We start from the raw sequence: 19,407 nt of genomic DNA, 5'->3' as shown, positions 1-19,407 counted from the left end.
TGCCTGCAACTGCATTAAGCATCTGTGACTGTAAATCTGGCAGCCAGGCATCGACTAATAAATAACTGTCCCACAGGTAATTGCAGATCTGAACCTGTGCCTGATAGATGAACTGAGGAGAGTGCTGAGATTTATTGCCGGTGGGAGCCAGGATGGTGTGGTGGGCTTGGGTGTGTGTGAGGAATGGGAGCACTGGTGCAGGGCTGGTTCCTCTGGCTCAAGGCTGCGGCCAGGGTGACCAGGGGACCTTACACAATGGGCCTGTACATGGGGGCTGCTGCTGGGACTCGTGCCAGGAAAGGAGGTAAATTGTTTGACTGGTTTTCGTTCTCTGAGAGGTGAAAATGTGTTTTGGAGGAAGCTTATATTTTTGTTTGTTTTTTTTAAGCTGTATTTTAAGGTGAGAAGGGCTGACCCTTTGGGGGACACGCCACCTTCAAAGCGTAGATTAGAAGGTGTTTGGAGGAGAGGTGATCGAACTGTCTGTTCTCAAGGGCTAGTTATTGGCAGCTTGTAGGGGATGCAATATGTCTTTTATGTAAGTCTTGAAACACTGCCCCATAAAATGTATATTTTAATAATCTCTGTGTGGTCTGGATTTGTTTCTTCTACCAACCGTGGAGTCTGATCCTGGTATCCCAGTGGATGGGAATGGGTAAGTTTTATTACCTTGGCAGCAGGATGCTGACCTGGTGCTGGATGTATGAGCCACGCATGCTTATTTTATCAGGCACTGGGGTTCCCGTGTTCCTTTTGAAGGCAGCTGCAGGCAGGGAGCAAAAGGAGCGGTGGAGGGGGGGTTATACGTGCTGGTGCTCCTGGTCTGTGAGCTGTCCCCAGTGCCGGGCTCTGTCGTGTGGGAACAAGAGCAGGGTGATGTGTCCCTTGCTGCTGGGACCCAACACCACCAGCTGCCCTGGCCAAGGCTGCAAAAATTCCATTTCTTCTTTTGGGTTCCCTTCCACCCAGGTTTTCACTGAGATCAGAGTAACTGGAATTCAAGGCTTTGTAGCAGAAAAAAAAAAGGGTAAATATTAGGTAGCAAAGGGAGTCTTGGTGCTGATGCTTTTAGATCAGCCCTGTGAGCGGTGCAGGACTCCTTGTGCACAGCAGGGACTGATCCAGCCTCAGCTACTGCAAGTAGTTGGATGCTAAAGGAAGGGGGTAAAAATTACTGTCTTTCTTATTGCTTTGGGGATACAAATTTTTTGCTAACTGGTTATTGGAATGGCTTTGTCAACCAAGTACAAGGGCGGAAGTTTGTGGAAGATACATTTCATGATCACCTTCAAACTCTGCAGCTCTTTTTGCTGCGACTGCAGAGCAGCAAATTCGGTGTTTTGCTTCCCAAGCGTGATAAGAGGTAGCAGGGTGGGAGAGTGTTCAAATGTGGCTGCTTCTGCAAGTTTTCCATCATAGCATTAGCAGTGGCACAGCCTGTGAAGCAGGGAAATAGTCTCCAGCTTTGTTTTTCCCTAGGGCAGGGGGCTGGGAGAGGAGCAGAAGCAGGCGGCCTGGGAGGCAGTGCCAGCGCATCCCCTTGTGCGGCAAGACCTGAGCCCAGCGGGGTCTGCCGGCTGTGCCTGTCCCCGGGTGGGCCATCACCCTTCCCTGAGGTTTGCCAGGTACTCGGGAGCCACTGGACCCAGAGCTGCTCAGGATGGCTGCGATCTCTGCCCTGAGAGATGCCTCGGGTCCCTCCAGCCACTGAAGTGGTGGCTGGAGGAGAAGGGGATGCATGGGTAGGGAAATGGAGCATCCCTGAGCAGCATGTTTGCCTCCTCCCCTTTCATCTCCCAAACACAAAGCCAGCTGCTAGTTAACTCCTCTTGAAGTGTGCCTTGCTGCTCAGGGCATTGAGGATGCTCAGGGGATGGGTGTGTTGTGGTGACGAGACACACGCGCGTGTGCACCCTCCCAGTGCACCGCGGCAGCCCCTCTGCCGCTGCCTGGGCGCTGCCCGGCTGCCTGGCCTGCTTCTCGGCTTGGGCAGGACTGCAGGCAGCTCCACTTGTGCTGGGTTTGCTTCGCAGCTCAACACACATATGAAAAGCCTGAATGCTCCAGAGACAGCCTGGGAGTCTCCTGGGGGAGGGATGCTCCCCAGCCACCCCCGCTAGTGCGCACCAGACAGCAGCCAAGTCTTGAAGGCTTCGGGGGACACCAGGCTCGTAAGTGGACAGTGGTGGCTTCTCAGTAGCAGCTCAGCTGCCTTGGGGCAGTGGCTTGCCTGGGTGTGCGCTGTGGATGTAGACTTTGTGCCTGCTGGTAAAGGTGTACAAGGCTTTGCCTTCTCTCAAGCAGAGCCTTGGCCATGGGCTGCACCGTGTCAGAGCACAAGTGTGTTGCCTCCAGGAACCTGCCTCATCTGTGCATTGCGGGTATGGAGGGTGTGCTGTGCCCTGGGGGAGCAGGCTGGGTGACCAGGGTGGGAATAAGTGATCTAGGTAGGGCTGGGCAATGCCTGTGTGCTTTGCCTCCCTGCCTGAGCAAATCTGTGTTTCTGTGAGGTGCTTTTGCATGGTGTGGTCCATACTAGGGTGCAGCAGAACAGCGAGGGCTGCGTGTGATGCTGGAGATGGGCAAGCCCCGCAGGCATCTCTTGCTTATTAGATAAACAATTCCTGATGAAATCCCACACTTAACAGCTCCACAGCAGTCTCCGTGTGTTAATGTAGGATCTTCTCTGCTGCGTTCTGAAACCAGATGGTAGCTCCTGCCAGCACGGTCTTCAGCCAGGCTCTTTTTAAACAGCAAACTTCAGTTTCCAGCTCAGGGGAGATTTCTGTAGTGATGAGAGGTGGGGTTTCCTGGGCAGAGCACCAGCAGGTTGCAGTGCCCTGGGGAAGGACAGCAGTTGCTTGGGTGCAAGCAGCTTTGTACATGTAAAGTCTACTCCGTGCTGCTGCACGACAGCACCTCCCTGGCAGGGCTGGCCTCCTGTTTACAACCCTTATGAGTCTCTTTTCTTGTCCTTGGGATGGTAGTGGTGCCGAGAGCTGTGGGCTCGTTGTTATGGCACTGCTCGCTGGGGATGCTGTTGCCTCAGCAATGGCTGAGTATCCTGAATGATGAGGAGAGCGTCTTTCATGGGCCGTGGGCAGATGTAGGATCTCCTGGGGAGGGTGAAATGCTCTGCAGGACTCTTAGTGTTGGCCAGTGGTGGAAAACACAGGATGAGCACATCCCATGGGGTTTGACCCTCTCCCTATGCTATGCCGTATCTTTGGATTCAAACCACACGATGCATGGCTCTTCTTAGGGCTGTTTTCTGCTCTTTGCAGGTCTCTGACACGGGGTGTGTGCCCGTGGTCTCCTCACATGGAGGATGACAGCCAAGAGTAATGGTCTGCACAGCTCACCGGCCAACCACCACCCCTGCGCGCCTGCCCAAGCCCCAGTGGAGCGTGATGCGGAGGGGACAGGGCTCAGCACCAGGAGGTCAGGCTGCTCCCCGGTTTGGTTGAGGGAGGCAGGGGAGGGGAGGGCCAGCTCCCTGTGTCTGCAGAGACCTGATGTGGGCAGGGCTGTGATGCCAAACTTAGCTGCCTGCTGCCTCCAGTTCATTTGGCTGTGGGCAGGTGCCATGGTGGCACATTGTGGCTGCGATCTCGCCTTTTCCCCACTGCAGGACCTGCTCAACCCAGAATGACACCTCCTCAGAGCTGCGGAGAGGTGATCCCCCAGATGGGGGGGAGCAGCTGGCTGCCCCCACTTTCCAAGGCAGGGGAGCCTTGGCCAGGTACCTCTGTGTGCTGTTGAGCCTGGGTGAGCCTGAGCCTTTTGTGCCTGGCTTTGACACTGGGGACGGGCATGGGGTGACCGTCCCCTCCTGCTGCATGGCATGCAAGGGTTGCAGGGACCAGCACCTGCGAATGCTGCTCTGTGTGTGCTGGTGCCCATGGGAAGGGATGTGGGAGGGGATGGCTCACCTCTGGGACCCTGGGAGGGCTTGGGGCTCCTTTCCCTTGCAGGCAGCCTCCCTCTGCCTCAGCCACCCACACATTCCTCGTGTCCCTGTGGGAATGGCAGCAGGATTGGGGAAGGAGCAGTGGGACTCTGCCAGGGTGGGCTCTCTTGCTCCTGTATTCTTGGTCCCACATCATCACTATAAGGCAGGGAAAAAGGAAATGTTTGGGCTTGAGAGGGAGGTGTGAGAGTTTTCTTCTCAGTTGTAGCCACCCTGCTTGCTCTTGAGCTTTTGCTTTCTCCTTGCTCTGCAGACACCCCCTGACTCTGCCTCTCTCCCCTGTCCAGGATAGTCCGGCTGGTGCTCGTGCTGAGGGACTGGGCCAGCAAGAGCTTGCATGAGGAGCAGCAAAGGCCAGACCCCTTCCTCGAGCGCTTCCAGGGCCCTGAGCTCCAGACAGTGGCTGCAGGTGCTGGACATGAGGACGAAGAGACCGAGGAGGCAAACAAAAAGTAGGTCCCCTTCCCTGTGGCTGCAACTGTACTTGGCTGGAGATCAGTCATGCACGGTACTCGGGGGTTCCCAGCAGTGATGGCGGATGGGGATGGGAAAGGGGGAGGTAAGACACAGTGGTGGGAAGGGTCCTTCCTGTCCTGTCCAGCCCCTGTCCAGACAACCAGCCTGGCTTTGCTGGGCTGTTGTGCAGGCACACAGGACTTGGTAGTCTGTCCCCGTGGAAAAGACCTGGCCTTTCCCTCACCTGTGGGGTATTCTCTCCTCTGGTCCTTGCCCTCGTAGCAAACACACATTGCATGGCTTGTGACAGCTAGGAAACCTCCCCATTTTCAGAGCAGTTCAGCACCAGAGTTCGCACGTGGAGCCAGCCTTGGCTCTGTGAAGACATGTCCCTTCAGCTTGTGCATGTGAGGAGCTGGGGACAAGCCGAGGGATGTGTGATCTTCACCCAGGAGACCACAGCAAACACAAACACATGGGATTTGCCGGTCTCATTCATCATCTGCAGGATGAAGGGAGTGCGTTTGCTGCCCACACCCCCCGAAGTACAGACACTGTGAGGGCAGCTTTCTGAAAAGGCTCTTTCAAATCCAGCCCTTTCATCTCAGCTCACGTTCCCTGTGAAAAACAATAACCTGGCTTTTCTTCTGCTGGCTAATTAAAGGGCAAAGCTCACAGACTGCTCTGGACTCTACCATTCTATATGGTAATTAAAACACCAAAAATCACTTGTTTTCTGTAGGAGAAAAATATCTGAGCCTTGTATCTGGGTCTTCACTAGTCACAGAAAAAAATCTTCTGCCCTGCATGGTTTCAGGGGAGCTTGTTAATTGTTCAGAGGGTGCTGAAGCGTACCATGAAAGGGCTGCTCAGTGCCAGTGGGCTCTTGGGGAGATGATGGTAACTCCTGCTGTTTTCTGGGTCCTTAGCTGCACAGGTAAGAAGAGCCCCAAGTCTGGTAACTCCAAACCTGAGCTGTTGTTCACTGCTGTGAGAGCCTCCACAGTTGCAGGATTGGGTGCAAAGCCTTTGGGAAGAGGCAGATGGTTATTCCCTCTTCCTGGGTTAACCCAGAGCCCTGGTTTTCCAGCCCTGGTCCCACTGTCAGCGTAATGCCAGTGATTCTGGCCACCTGCTGTGGGCAGTACTGGTGATTTAAAGTTGAAATTACCAATGTAATTAACACCATTATTGAGGTTATTAGTGTTTGTGGGTGTTACAACTGTACTGGCTGGCTGCAGGTGAGTCAGTGTATGTCCTAGGGAGCAGAGTCCCTTTCTCAACAAAAAACATTTAAGTCACACTTTCTGAGCAAAAGATAAGCACTTTTAATGAGGATGTTGGACAACGTGCTTCTCTGTGGCCGTACCCAAAGCAAATGTGAAGGACCTAGAGCAAACACGAAGGACTGCTGCTGGCATTGCACTGAGTGCCAGTCCCCACACTCGGGGCACCACAGGTGCTGCTGCCTGTGCAGCTGGGGAAGGAGACTTCAAGGCAGAGATTTTGCTTTTGAAGCTGACAGAATCAGCAGGGTGGGCACGGGAAACCTGCTGCCAAGTGGGTTGTTTTCATTTCCTATCACTGGAGGGAGTTTTGCATGTTCAAAAGCTGGAAGGAGGGAGAGGAGGGAGTTTTAACCTATGAGGCTGCAGCAGCTAAACCTATCAGCCCAGACGCTCCGGCTTCTCTGGTGAGATCTGGCGATGGGAGCACACATGTCTTATCTCAGAGTCCCAAGATAGGCAGGATCAAACACTTGGGAGCAGTTCAAAGGCTGGTCCCAGGGCTGAGCAGACTGCAGGCGGGCAGCTGTGAGCAGCATGATGATGGCAGCCTTGCAGTGCTCTGGGGCTTGGGCATCCCCTCCTGGTGCTCTCGCTGATCTGCAGCACGCTTTCCTCCCTGCTCTAATTAATCTGCTCTTAAGATCTGTCTGACACCAATCCACACCTCATTTGGGAGACACAAAGTCATGCAATGAGAAGTTTTCTGATCACCTTCTTCCATACATCTGTTTCTGGCTCTGCCACTGGAGCGATGTGTGCATGCAGGCCACTTGCTCTGACTTACTGTCCTATGGTTTCCTCTTCTGGTACATGACTGAACCCAGTTTTGGGGATAAAGGAGCTTAAATAGTGCTGGGCATTTTTGCTCAGCACTGCTGGGATTGGTTTTAGTTCACAGAATGGCACTCAAGCTGCAGCTCTGTTTGAGGCAGTCTGGTGCAAAGGATGAAGGATGTGTCTCACATGGTTCCTTCCAACCTTATTTTCTGTGTTTAGCCCTTTATTCATACATTGCCAGCTCTGGCTTCTCTCTGTTTCCAGGAAGAAATGGCAGATCTTTGTGGTGGACCCTGCGGGAGACTGGTATTACCGCTGGCTGGCTGTCATTGCAGTTCCTGTCCTCTATAACTGGTGCTTGCTTGTAGCCAGGTGAGCTGGGAGGTTGTAGGGTCCCTGTCTCCTCTAGTCCTCCTGTTTACCTGCTTGTCATGGCTCAGCCAGGACCACACAACTGATACTGGTGGTGCTGGGGCTGGCAGGACCCTAAAGAAAAGGGACCCTTGCTATCACTGTGACTTCTGCGGTGCAAAGGCAGAGCATCCATCCTCTGGCCCTGAGTGAAAATGACCATGATTTTGGGATAAAGTCCCAAGGTGCATTTGGGAGGTGGTTTCAAGATGTCATTTTACCTAGGTCAAGGTGGGCCAGTTTTTTCAGAGAAAGGGGTTTTAATTTCTAGAAGAGGGGCGTGTAGCCAAGCCCTGTTGCAGTTAGGAGTCTCAGAATCAGCCTATATTCAGCTGAAATAGTTGGAGATGATATGGAGATTTGTTGGTCTCACCACCCTGTCTCATGCCTTTCCTCCAGGGCTTGCTTCAGTGACCTGCAAAAGACCTATGTTGTCCTCTGGCTGGTGTTAGACTACATCTCGGACTCTATCTACATTGGGGACATAGTGATCCGCCTGCGCACAGGTGAGCAAAAGCAACACCCTGGCTTGTGAGGGCTTTGCTTTAATCTCCTAAAAGTAGAGATGAGCTGCAAGGGAGAGGCCTAATCTACAGCTCCATTAGGAGGAGGGCTTTGTCTATCTTAGCACTCACTAGTGTGAAGCAGTCTCCAGAGAAAGAATCTAATTAAAAGATCTGAGAAACAGAGTAAGTTTCAGAATGAAAGATTAATCTTCCCAGCTTTCAACTTCACCTTTGAATAATTATACAGAATTACCTGCGTTACTATTAGTATTCGGGCATAGCTGAAGGTCTGTATCTTGATTTTGCATCAATTCAGTTAATGAATTATCTACACAGAAAAATGGTAGAATTTAATGTTCTCGGAACGCGGCAGGTGGCTCTACATTTTCTGTCAGAACTGCAATAATTCATGATCTGGAGGATGGAAACCTTTGTGCCCCCATTTCTTTGTGGCAACAGAGTAAATCCTTAAGTGATATATTCAGGTGGCTTTTGCCAGATGAGGGGTTTGAGTGATAACACGAGCTTGTAAACTGCGTAGATCGGGTGGAACTGGTAATATTTTTATGACCCTGTGTATATATGCACACATGTGCTTGGCATATCATAAACTGTTTCTCAGAACTGCCTGCAGAAGAGTCAAACAGAAGTCACGATAATTCTATCATTTACTTCTCAGGTTTCTTGGAACAGGGCCTTCTGGTTAAGGACCTGAAGAAGTTACGGGATAACTACATCCACACCTTGCAGTTCAAGCTGGATGTTCTCTCCATCCTGCCCACAGACCTGGCATATGTTGCTGTGGGATTGCACCACCCTGAATTGCGTTTCAACAGGCTGCTGCACTTCTCCCGCATGTTTGAGTTCTTTGACAGGACTGAGACCAGAACCAGCCACCCCAACATCTTCCGTATCTGCAACTTGGTTCTTTACATCCTGGTTATCATCCACTGGAATGCATGTATTTATTATGCCATCTCCAAGGCCATAGGCTTTGGAGAGGACACCTGGGTCTATCCCAATGTCACAGACCCCGAATATGGGTATCTGACTCGGGAGTACGTCTACTGTCTCTACTGGTCTACACTGACTTTGACTACCATTGGAGAAACCCCTCCCCCTGTGCGCGATGAAGAGTACCTCTTTGTGATCTTCGATTTCCTCATCGGTGTCCTCATCTTTGCCACCATTGTGGGGAATGTGGGATCCATGATATCCAACATGAATGCCACCAGGGCAGAGTTCCAGGCAAAAATCGATGCCATCAAACACTACATGCAGTTCCGCAAGGTGAGCAAAGACATGGAAACCAAAGTCATCAAGTGGTTTGACTACCTATGGACCAACAAGAAGGCAGTAGATGAACGGGAAGTCCTCAAGAATCTCCCTGATAAGTTAAGGGCAGAGATTGCCATCAATGTTCACCTGGAGACACTGAAGAAGGTGAGGATTTTCCAGGACTGTGAGGCAGGTCTACTGGTGGAGCTAGTGCTGAAGCTTCGCCTTCAGGTGTTCAGCCCAGGAGATTACATTTGTCGGAAAGGAGACATTGGGAAAGAGATGTACATCATCAAGGAAGGGAAGCTGGCTGTGGTGGCGGATGATGGAATAACACAGTATGCTTTGCTCACTGCAGGAGGCTGCTTTGGTGAGATCAGCATCCTTAACATTAAAGGGAGCAAAATGGGCAACAGGCGCACAGCCAACATCCGTAGCTTGGGCTACTCCGATCTCTTCTGCCTCTCAAAAGAAGATCTTATGGAAGCAGTCACAGAGTATCCTGATGCCAAAAAGGTCTTGGAGGAGCGTGGCCGGGAGATCCTGATCAAGGAAGGGCTGCTGGATGAGTCGGCTGCGGAGGCAAGCACAGAAGGGAAAAGCATAGAGGAGAAGCTGGACAGGCTGGCCTTGAACCTGGACACATTGCATACTCGCTTTGGCCGGCTCCTGACAGAGTACAATGATGCTCAGATGAAGCTCAAGCAGCGCATCACCCTTCTGGAGTCCACGATGAGGCAGCAGGATCTGGAGGACTTCTTCTCCGATAGCTCAGACAGTCTACTCGAGGACGAGGAGAAAGGTTTATGTGGTAGGATGCACTGAAAGGGTACAGAGGTCAGCTAGATGATGTCTGGCCTTGTGCTGAGACAGTGGTTGCTATTTCACGAAGCAGATCCTGTGATCAGGGACTTCTGTCAGGCCCTTAGCTTCTTGGTGAGGGTTGCAGCACAGGAAAGGCCACCAAAACCCTACGAACAACAGCAACATCAGCACGAACAGTAATTCCACCTATGCCTAAGGGTACTGTGCGGGTGCTGGGACTGGCACATGCAACCTCATTTCTTCCTTCTGTCGTGTAGCTGGTCCTGACGTGTGTGTAGGCACCTGGGACCTCCTGCTCCTGCCCTCTGGGTCCGTGAGGTGGGCTGGGACTGGTCTCTAAAGATGAGAATGTTTGATGGACAATAGAATTTTGGAAGAATAAATGTTCTGGGACAAATTCAGCCAGTCATTTGGCTAAAATAATGGGATAATGCATGGGGAGGTGTCAACCCAGAAAGGTTAATGGTTGAAAACAGAGGGTATTTACTTTGTCCTTTCTTTTCCTTCCAATGTAACACTACCTCCCTTCATTTTGTGTGAGAATTTTCCATTTAAAACTAATGGCCTTGCCTTTTGTGATTGGTGGTCGGGAGAGAAGGTTAAATTCCCCAAATTAGAATTTAGGGTAAGAAGTTTTTTTTTTCATCTCTAAATTAAATTGTAGGATTTCTGGTGCTTTATTTATTTATCCATTTATTTTAATGACTAAGATGATTTTTGATTGAAAGAGAGGTGTTTTCTGTTTTGCTTTTTCTTCCAACACCAAAAGCCCCGGCTCCCAGCTTTCCCCTTTCCTGTGATTTACCGCTCCTGAATTTGCCGCTCGTTCTTTGCCTGCGGCAGGCAGGGGGTGCGGGCGGGCAGAGCATCCCTTTCCCTCCCCAAAAGCCCGGCTCCGCCGGGGGATGCTGCGATGGAGCCAGGAGAGGGAGCTGTGAGCCGCGGAACCGCCGCTGCCGGCAGCCGGAGCCGGGGGCAGGATGGGGCCGGAGGGGCTGGATGGTGTCGGGGTGCTGGATGGGGCTGCGGGGGCTGGATGGGACTGGGATGTTGGATGGGGCTGCGGGGGTTGGATGGGACTGGGATGCTGGATGGGGTTGTGGGGGCTGGATGGAACTGGGGTCGTGGATGGAGCCATGGGTCTGGATGGGGCCACGGGGGCTGGATGCAGCCTCAGCAGCTGGGACCCTCTGTGAGGGCTGTGGATTCACAGCCACTTGTGTTTCGGCAGGTGTGGGGAACCCAGCATTTGGAAATGCAGTCCTGCACGCTTCCCAATGGAGCTGTAGCTCCTTGGAGCCTTCTTGATCACTCTGGCACTTCTCAGTTGCCTTTTGCCTGCCCCACGCACCTAATCCAAGCCCCTCTCTGTGGGCAGCTGGGTGGGCACCTGTGGGTTTTGCTTCTCTGCTGCTGCGGAGAGGGGCTGAGCGAGGGGCTGTGGGTGCCTGTGGTCCTGCTTGTCCCTGCCCATCTCTGGGACAGGGCAACTCCTGCCTCTGGGTTGGCAGCTTAGAGGGTATTCTGTCTTATTCCAGGAAAAAAAAAAATAAAAGAAGCCAACAACAAAAAAACCCCACACCCACTCCCTCCCCCAGTTTTAATCCGAGATAACAATCCACTTGGGAAATTTTAAGCCTTCAGACAAATTACCCCAGAGGATGGCTTTGTGAATTCAGAGCAGATCCCGCTTGTTTCCTCACGGCAGCAAGCCAGGAAATCATAGATTGATGAACCGCTTGACAGGCCTGCTAATGAAATTAGCAGCAGCTCCATGATTTTTTTTTCAGTGAGCAGGACAGGCAGATGTTGGAGAGAAGCGCGTAACAGCACAGCTGCCCTTGTGGGCTGCCTAAATTCCTGCCAGAGAAGACGTGGGGCACAGCAGATACAGCTTTGGCTGCTGCCCTTTTTACAGGTGCTTTCAGTATGTTCCTTTCCCCCACAAGGAGCTGGGGAGCCGAGGGTGGCCAGAGGCTGCTCCTCGGGATTGGTGTCCAGGAGGAAAAGCTGAGCGTCCACACCGTAAGGAAGAACTCCACTGTCTTGGTTACAGCTGAGATAGTAAATTTTCTTCCTAGTAGCTGGTACAATGCTGTGTTTTGGGTTTAGTATGAGAAGAATGTTGATGATACACTGATGTTTTGGTTGTTGGTAAGCAATGTTTATACCAAGTCAAGCATTTTTCTGCCAGGAGGCTGATAGTGCAAAAGAATCTGGGAGGGGGCACAGCCAGGACCCAGAATGGTCAAAGGGATATTCCATACCATATCATGTCATGTTCAGTATATAAACTTGGGGAAGCTGGCCAGGATGGCAATCACTTCTCTGGGACCGGCTGGGAATTGATCAGTGGGTGGTGAGCAATTGCATTGCACATCACTTGTTTTGGATATTCTTTTATTATTATTATTATTCTCTCTTCCTTTGCTATCCTATTAAACTGCCTTTATCTCAACCCACGAGATTTTTTCCAGTCTCTCCCCCATCCCACTAGGGGTGGTGGTGAGTGAGCGGCTGTGTGGTGCTTGGTTGCCAGCTGGAGTTAATCCACACCACCCATGCATCAGGACACGTTAAACTGCCTTGTCTGTATATTATCATTTCCTTCTTTTAGATCTCTCCCATTGCAAAAAGGAATCCCCTATGCAACTGAATCTTTCTCAGCTGTGTGTTGTGGGTGGGAGACATCAAATATGAAGCAAATATATTTGATCTCCAGAGGGCTCAGACCAGAGGGAAATGTGTGTGCCTCACCAGGCAGCCACCCCCTCCAGTACTATCAGACCAGGGAAGCCCCCTGAAAGATGTTTTCTGCAAATCTACTGCTACCAAGGGGTGCAGCTTCAGACCTCACCTGCCCCTACCAGAGCTGCAGGAAAAGGGCTGGGATTCTCAGGTGAATCAACTACAAATGCACTGTGTGGTACTGGGCTTCCTTCCTTTTCTCTGAGAACTGCTTCTAGGAAGAAAATAATAATTGCTGAATGAAACCCAGAAAAAGCTGCCTCATCAGCCTCTGGGAAATGTAAGTACCCATTTCACAGCTGGGGGAAATCGAGAGAGCTTGCCAGGACACCACAGGGAGAACTCCGATCTCCTGGCTGCCTGCTTTTAGTTTTTTCTTAAGATGTTCATGAAGAGGCCATTTTGGTGATTGTGAGCAAGCCCCAAAATAACCTCTTCTTCTTAGGCTGTGTACGACAGGGCTGGAGACTGCAGCACGGGAGACCATCTGGCTTTGCCCCTTCTCCGGAGGTTAGGTCAGCAAGCTGCAAGAAGGGTTCATATGAGTTTGGACCACAGGATCTGGGGTTTGCAGAGTGGGCCTGGCTTTGAACCCAGGGTCTGGCATGAAGCCTCTGAGTCTTGCAGCACAGCAGACTCACCCTGGTGAGAAGTTCTGTTGTGGTTCACACAGTGCTGGGGGAAAAGTTGTGAAATGCAGAGGCTGTAGGGATGGTTGGCTCATAGGTTACTGGTATCCACTCTGACGGCGGTTCTGGTGTGTGGCATGGCAGGGGCGGCAGCACAGCTGCTCTTGGTGCTGCTGAACTTGGTGATGGTCTTCTCCATAGCACTGTGTTGCTGCAGGATTCCTCTCTGCACTGCTAAGATGGGGTCTGGCCGTCCAGCCAACACCTCAGTGGTGCGAAGCAGTGGGCAAGCCCCAGTATTGCTCTTTCTAACTGACTCTCCTATGTGCTCAGCTGGACCAAAGTCTCTTGAAAATCAGGAAAGTTTGGATGCAGGCCCGAGCTTCCCAGCACTGGCCCCTCTGAGCACTCCCCAGATGGCTTTGCCTCCCCCAGCTCCTGCCTCCTGTGCACCCAAGGGAACCAGGACTGCCTGCATGCTGCTGGCACCGCTTTCCCAGGAGAAAGGTCTTGCACACGGAGGGCTGCAAGATATCCACCCATTCTCCAGGGGTTGGGATGTGGAGGTGGTGTACAAGGTCACTGGACTGCCATGCAGCTGTTCCCTGGAGAAGGGGTGGCTTGCCCGTGATCGTTTGAATTCAATAGCTCTGGAGTCAAAGCACTGCCTGCTTTTCCTGCAGGTATGAGTGGGGTTTCAAGGAAAAGGGTCTACACTCAGTTTGTTCTCATGGTCCATGGGCAATCCTGAATGTGCTGTGTCCTGGGGCTTGTCCTGGGAGATGGTTGGTGAGGACAGCCACCACTCAACAGCACAAGAGCTACTGCTGAGGGGTTTTGGTGGTGCTAGACAATGTGTGTTTTCTTTGCAGCCCCTGATGAGTACCTGAGAACCTTCCTGAGGTGTTTCAGTGAGTCTTGACTCACTGAGTTATGCTCTGCCCTTTAGAGAGGAAGGTTGGTGCTGAGCACCCAACATGTCATACAGACTGTTTGTGGTCAGTTCCAGTTTTGTCCTGTGGATCTCAAGCCCTCTATCACCCCTGTTTTCTTGTGGGTTCTTGGTGTGGTGTGGGGGGCCATATCACCATCTCCACGAGCATGTTTCCTGACCACGAGGAGCAGAGCTGAAGTAGCTGACCATTGCACTCCTCTTGCAGGTGGCAGGAGGATGCAGACCTGCGTGTTGTGCAGGTCCAGGTCAGCCTCTCTGAGCTCCCATGCTGACTGTCTCGTTTGCTCCCTCCTCCTTCCCCATTCAAAATACCAGGGTGCTGCCTCCACTTTGGTTAAACAAGGAGAAGTACCCATTCCTTTCTGAATTGGAGTGTGTTGCCATGGCAGCAGCTCAGCGTGATGGGTGAGCAGGAGGTGAAGCGACCTCAGCCATCTCGCTTGGAAGGATGGAGGGAAAATCCTGGGATGCTTTCCTAACACCCTTTCTCCCCCTTGACCCACCAGCTCAGTGTTCCTGAGGGTGAAGGCTTCCTTGCCCCACCATGGGAGTCTCCGTGGTGTCCTCCTCCACACTGCCCTGCAAGTGGTCTCTCAAAAGAAACCCCTCAGGCTGGTGGTACATGGGGGAAAGGCTCAAGCTGAGATGGTGGTCAGTTAACCAGTTGGTGCAAAGTGAGGTTTGGGGGAGCATAGCAGTTCTGCCCATCGCTTGGAGCTGCATGGTGCAGGTAAGCTGTGCCAGGGCAGTGCAGGGTGTTGGAGACAGGCAGCCCTGGCAGGGTCATGGTGACAGGGTCTGAGTTGGATGTTGAAGCCAGGATCCAGAATGGGGCTGGGTGGCATTGGCACAGGACCGGTTGCCTGTAAGCTTGCCACCTCCTGTGTGGGTATCTGCCTTGTTTGGTTCCTCCAGCCTCAGGGGTAGGGGGCATGTCTCCTCCATGCAGTTGGTTTAGGGTGAGAGCCTGCAGAACCAAGGTCTGCAAGGAGAGATGTTTCTAGACTGCAGGTCTTCTTCCCTCTCCTTCCTCTGAGACTTCAGTCACCCTTGTCCTCTCTCTGCCTCAAGTGATGTATTTTTCACTGGCCATCCCCATGTCTGGCTGTGCCCCAGGATGAACTGCCTGGGTGCTTTGCTAGGTGGGATGGTCTGCAACAGCTCGAGTAGAGAAGGCTGCTGTCTGTGGAAAACGAGATAGGCTGGAGTAAGCAGAGAAGAAGGAGCCTAAGCAGGTCTTAGGCTTGTGCAGGTCCCTGGAGGTCAGAGGAAGACCTGATAACACACCATGCAGAGGGTGAAGATCCTGCCAGGGTTCATGACCATGATGTGGATGCAGACCTTGCTGAGGAGGCTGCCAGGGCAGTTTTGAAGGTAAGAAATTTTAAAGGTACTCTGGCACTTCTCCGGGAAGCTTTTGGAGCATATGCAGAGCAGGAGTCCTTGCCTGCAGGATCATCCTTGCTTCTGAGTCCTCAGATGGTGATTCTGCACTTGGGTATCCTGCTCCATTTGTAATCTAGGCCATGGTGGCATCTGCTTGGTGTGTGTGATCAGAGGGATGGGAGGAGGCTTTCTGTCCCAGTTTCTGGCTCTTTCCCAACCCCATGAGGACAGCTGTTGGTAGCTACACAAGGCAGAGGAGTGGGGAGATGGTGACATGGATAATGCAGAGCAAGAGAGTGGCAGTTTCTCACCTCATGGGTGGCTGTAGGTGCTTCTGAGTCTATTCATAGCTCTGTCACTGGCAGAGCGCTGTCTAGATGCTCTTCGCTTGGCTAGTTTCTTGAGACTCAAAGTTTTTGCTCTTGTTGAGAAGTGAGGATTCAGCAGCCACCCTCCTCTCCAGACAGACCCACATTGGCCAGGCACAGGCAGCCTTAGCTTCTGTCTTGTCATAAGCACCTTCCTTATCTAATGAAATGAATGTTTCTACTGACAGAAACCTAGCCACGGAAAAGATCTGAGTCCCTGGTGATGGCCTCCATCTCCCCCACTCCCATTCCCATGCGAGCTCTAGGCACTGACTTTGGTGCTAAAAACCATCTTGTTGTAGCAGGGAGGATTCAATGGTGTGCAGAGCAGGCAAGCTATGGACCATCTAGACTGGAAATCTGGATTTGCTGGCCCCAGGCACCCTCGTAGTCCTGCATGTACCTGAGTCACAAAGACAACATATTTTGTGTGTTCGCACAGGGTTTTGCAGATGTGAAGGTCAAAGGGCACTGCAAGCTGTAACCTTTGAGTGTGCTGTGCCATTGTTGTAGAAACACATCCCAGCTGTGCTTTCCCCCGTTTCAGAGGTTTTGTCTGCTCACCATCAGCTAGTCTTAAAAATACGTGGGGCATGCCAAACTTCAGAGAGGGTTCACGTGGACCTGATGTAATGGGAATCTTGGAGACTTCTCTGGTAAAGAAAAGAGCCAGTGTCTTGGGGACAGTGTGTTATAGGAGCAGGATTGTTGTAGCAGAAGAGTGTTCCCCATGGTGAGAAATCACAGGGAGCAAGGATATACCCAAGTGGAGCTTTGCAGCCCTGTTATTCCCTCTTCCAGGCTCCTGATCACTCTTCCCCCCCCTGGCTTGCTCTGGGTAGTTTTGAATGCCACATGAATCGATACTTTTAATTAGCTGCCATTCCTCATTTCTGCTTTATTGCTTGGGTAAGCAAATTAAAAGTGAGCGTGTTGTGGTGAACTGTTAGCCTGTGTGGGCTGTAAGCACATGCTGTTTCTTGCCCCTGGGAGGACTGGGAAGCTGTCAGACACTGGCACAGGGGCTGAGAGAATGGAGGGAGGGTGGGGTGGGTGGGAGGCTTGCAAAGGAAATGGACAAATTGCTGGCTTCTTTTGGGGTGCTGGGGGGAGTTGGGCAAAGCGTCCCCACTTGAGATGAAGGACCTGGAGCCACCCAGCTCTCTGCCAGGTGCCCAAGCTCCTCTGTATCCCTCCATCTGGTTTTCATGGTAGGGAAAGCCTCTGGACCAAGAAGGTGTTGCTGGCATGGGGCACACGGAGGGGTTTTGCCAGGGTTAAGCAGCTGCACACAATGCCAAGTTTTGGGATTGCACAGTGGGGCAGAATCTGGGGGCTGTCAGGCCCATTCCAGCCTTCAAGGTGGTACCTGTCACATCTACCCCTAGGAGCATCCTGCAGGAGATGCAGCAAACAGGACAGGACCCTGCTCAGGCTTTGTGTGGGGCTGAGCTCTCCCTTGCTGGCAAATAACCTGAACTCAGCCCTCTCTCAGCCTGCGGCACCCTTCCAGCCCTGCTCCGAGCCAGCTTAATGCTGTGGTCAGACTCGTGGTGCCTGCAGGTGGGAAGACTCAGCAGCCACAGGGGGGTGTTCTTTGTCCTGCAAAGGGATCCTGCTGATCCCCGTGTGCGGGAGCAAAGGTCTTCCTGCTGCTACAGGGGCTCAGCATGGTGTAACACTCTCAGGAGTTTGTACAAACTGGTAACATGCTGCTGTCTGCATGGCTATAGAGATACTCTCCCATGGGCAAACTTGCCCTTCGCCGGAGTTTAAAGTCTCACTTCGCTGCCTCTGACCTGGGCTGCTTCTGGGTTTGGGGCTCAGCCACCTGGAGCATGGCTGATGTGAGCTGATCCCTCTTATCCCCTTAACCTGCCTCTGCAGTGGTATCAGCAACAGACTGAGATTAAAGCTCTGCTTTTCCACTGTGCCTTTGCGTGCCAGTTGCTTTGATGCAAGGAGGGGCTGGTTGCTGAAGGGGCTTTCAGAAGTCACGATCTGTGCCCTGACCCACAAATGTTGCTTGCAGTGGGGAGAGCTGTGAGGCATTAGCGCTGATTTTGCCCTGAGTGTGTGTCTGTGAAGGGGGTGGTGTTGAGCCACCAGGAGGATGGCAGCTCCCTGCATCCCATCCACCCTGGGAGGCAGGGCAGGATCGAGATGCGCTGGCCGAGCTGGGGGATGTTATGCATCAAAAGCTAAGTGCACTTTCTTATGCCAAACTAAGAATTTCTTGTTAGTCTTATTAAAACTTTTAGTAATGTAACCAAAATTGCAATGAACAGTTGTTATTGTTAGTCTGGTTAAAGTGATACCAACACTGACAGCCTATTGATTCTTCAGTCAATACTTAACAAATGCCATCAGCAGTGCTGATGTGCAAGTAAAGGCTGATGTTTCCCCTGGCGCTGGGCACCCCTGGGTGCCTTGGGGTGCAGGGTGGGGGGCAATGAGCCATCACCCTCCTCAGCTCTGCCAGGTGCAATGTGCCATTCAGCGTGGGGGTTTCTTCCTCCTCTTGCTTGAGTCCATTTGGGGCTGGTTTTAAGTGTTTTCCAACAGGTCTTACAGTCGGCTCTTTCTTCACTGGTCTGCGAGTTCATGTTGCAGCTGGCTTGACTAAACCTGGCGCCTTGCATATGTGTGTAACCTCTGCTGCCTGAAGTTTTTGTTACCTTTGGGGGAGATTTTGCTCAACTCCCAAGTTTGCATTGCCACCCATGAGATGTGGGTGGCTCTGGGGTCTTTTGTGTCATCTATGTCCACATCTTTGGGGCTTGGGCTAATAATGTTGCCACTACAGCTTATTCCGGGGCCTTTGGTAGTGCACCCTACCTCAACTAAGGACTTTAAAATAATTTTTCTGTATCACAGTTATGAGTAACAGCTGCTATACTCCACAACGAGCCTTTTCTACTCCCCTCCTGCTCTGGTGGTCCCTTCTTCCTTCTGCCTGGTCTGCAGTCCCTGGCTGATGGTTGTCCCGAGCAGGTGTCCCTGGGCCACCCCTTGCATCCTCAGTGCACTCCTGAATCTGGGCTGGCGTGAGCTGCAGCGCCCAGGCATGGCTTGTGCCCACTTTTCCATGCTCAGGGCTGGAGGAGGACCCAGCACCCAGCAGCCGGGCTCTCCTGCCTGCTCTGCAGCCCGCAGATGGTGCAGACACATTCCATCCTTGAGGAAAGGCTTCAGGAGCCCTGCTGTTTCCCAATGCTCTCCCCTGCCTGCTTGCCCAGCACACAGTGGGTCTTATTCCTTTTCAACCCCCTGTGATCCCTGCAAATCTCACCGTAATCTGGATGCTCCTAAATTTGGGTCTGTTCTATATCCTGCTACCTGGATAACGTCTGCTTTGAGAATTCCTGCTGTGGCCACACGCTGCAGCATCTCCCTGGCAGTAAATTGAATTGGAAGACTTCTCCTGTGTGAAGTTCTGCCTTGTACTGGTGCACTCTGGTTTCTGATAGTGTGCTGGCCTTGGAGAGAAAACTCCATTAGGAAAATAAAAACCGTTGAAATGCAAAACCTTGAATGTAGCCAGAAGACAAAATGTGATCTGACAGTTGCTTTGGCTTGTCAGAGCCCCCCTGAATGATGGGTGCCAGTGGGCTGCTTGTCTTTAAAAACAAAGTTTTGTAAAAGAGAAATTGAGGGAAAATGTCTCATGAAAAAACCCCACAGAACAACAAACAAACAAAATGCACCAGACCCCAGCAGTTTATGGAAATCTTTCTACTGCAAAGCAATGGCAAAGGTTCCCTGTAAATTTGCCTTAGCTTTATTGCTTTCTGTGAGGACTCAGATTT

General features: G+C 51.9%; 1 protein-coding gene across 1 annotated transcript; it reads left to right on the top strand.

Annotated features, from left to right (window-relative positions):
* The first annotated feature begins 2,361 nt into the window (after positions 1-2,361).
* On the top strand, positions 2,362-9,985 carry CNGA2 (cyclic nucleotide gated channel subunit alpha 2). The gene is made up of 7 exons (XM_082061841.1): positions 2,362-2,381; positions 3,285-3,441; positions 3,632-3,742; positions 4,258-4,422; positions 6,757-6,864; positions 7,303-7,409; positions 8,089-9,985. Exons 2-7 carry the CDS (start codon positions 3,329-3,331, stop codon positions 9,510-9,512), a joined length of 2,028 nt encoding a protein of 675 aa, XP_081917967.1. The 5' UTR covers positions 2,362-2,381; positions 3,285-3,328; the 3' UTR covers positions 9,513-9,985.
* The last annotated feature ends 9,422 nt before the right edge of the window (positions 9,986-19,407 follow it).

This window comes from Streptopelia decaocto (assembly GCF_964273445.1).
Source record: "Streptopelia decaocto genome assembly, chromosome: 10".
Classification (NCBI taxonomy): Eukaryota; Metazoa; Chordata; class Aves; order Columbiformes; family Columbidae; genus Streptopelia; species Streptopelia decaocto.
Note: the sequence above shows the minus strand (reverse complement) of the source record. Positions and strands in the feature narration are given on the sequence as shown.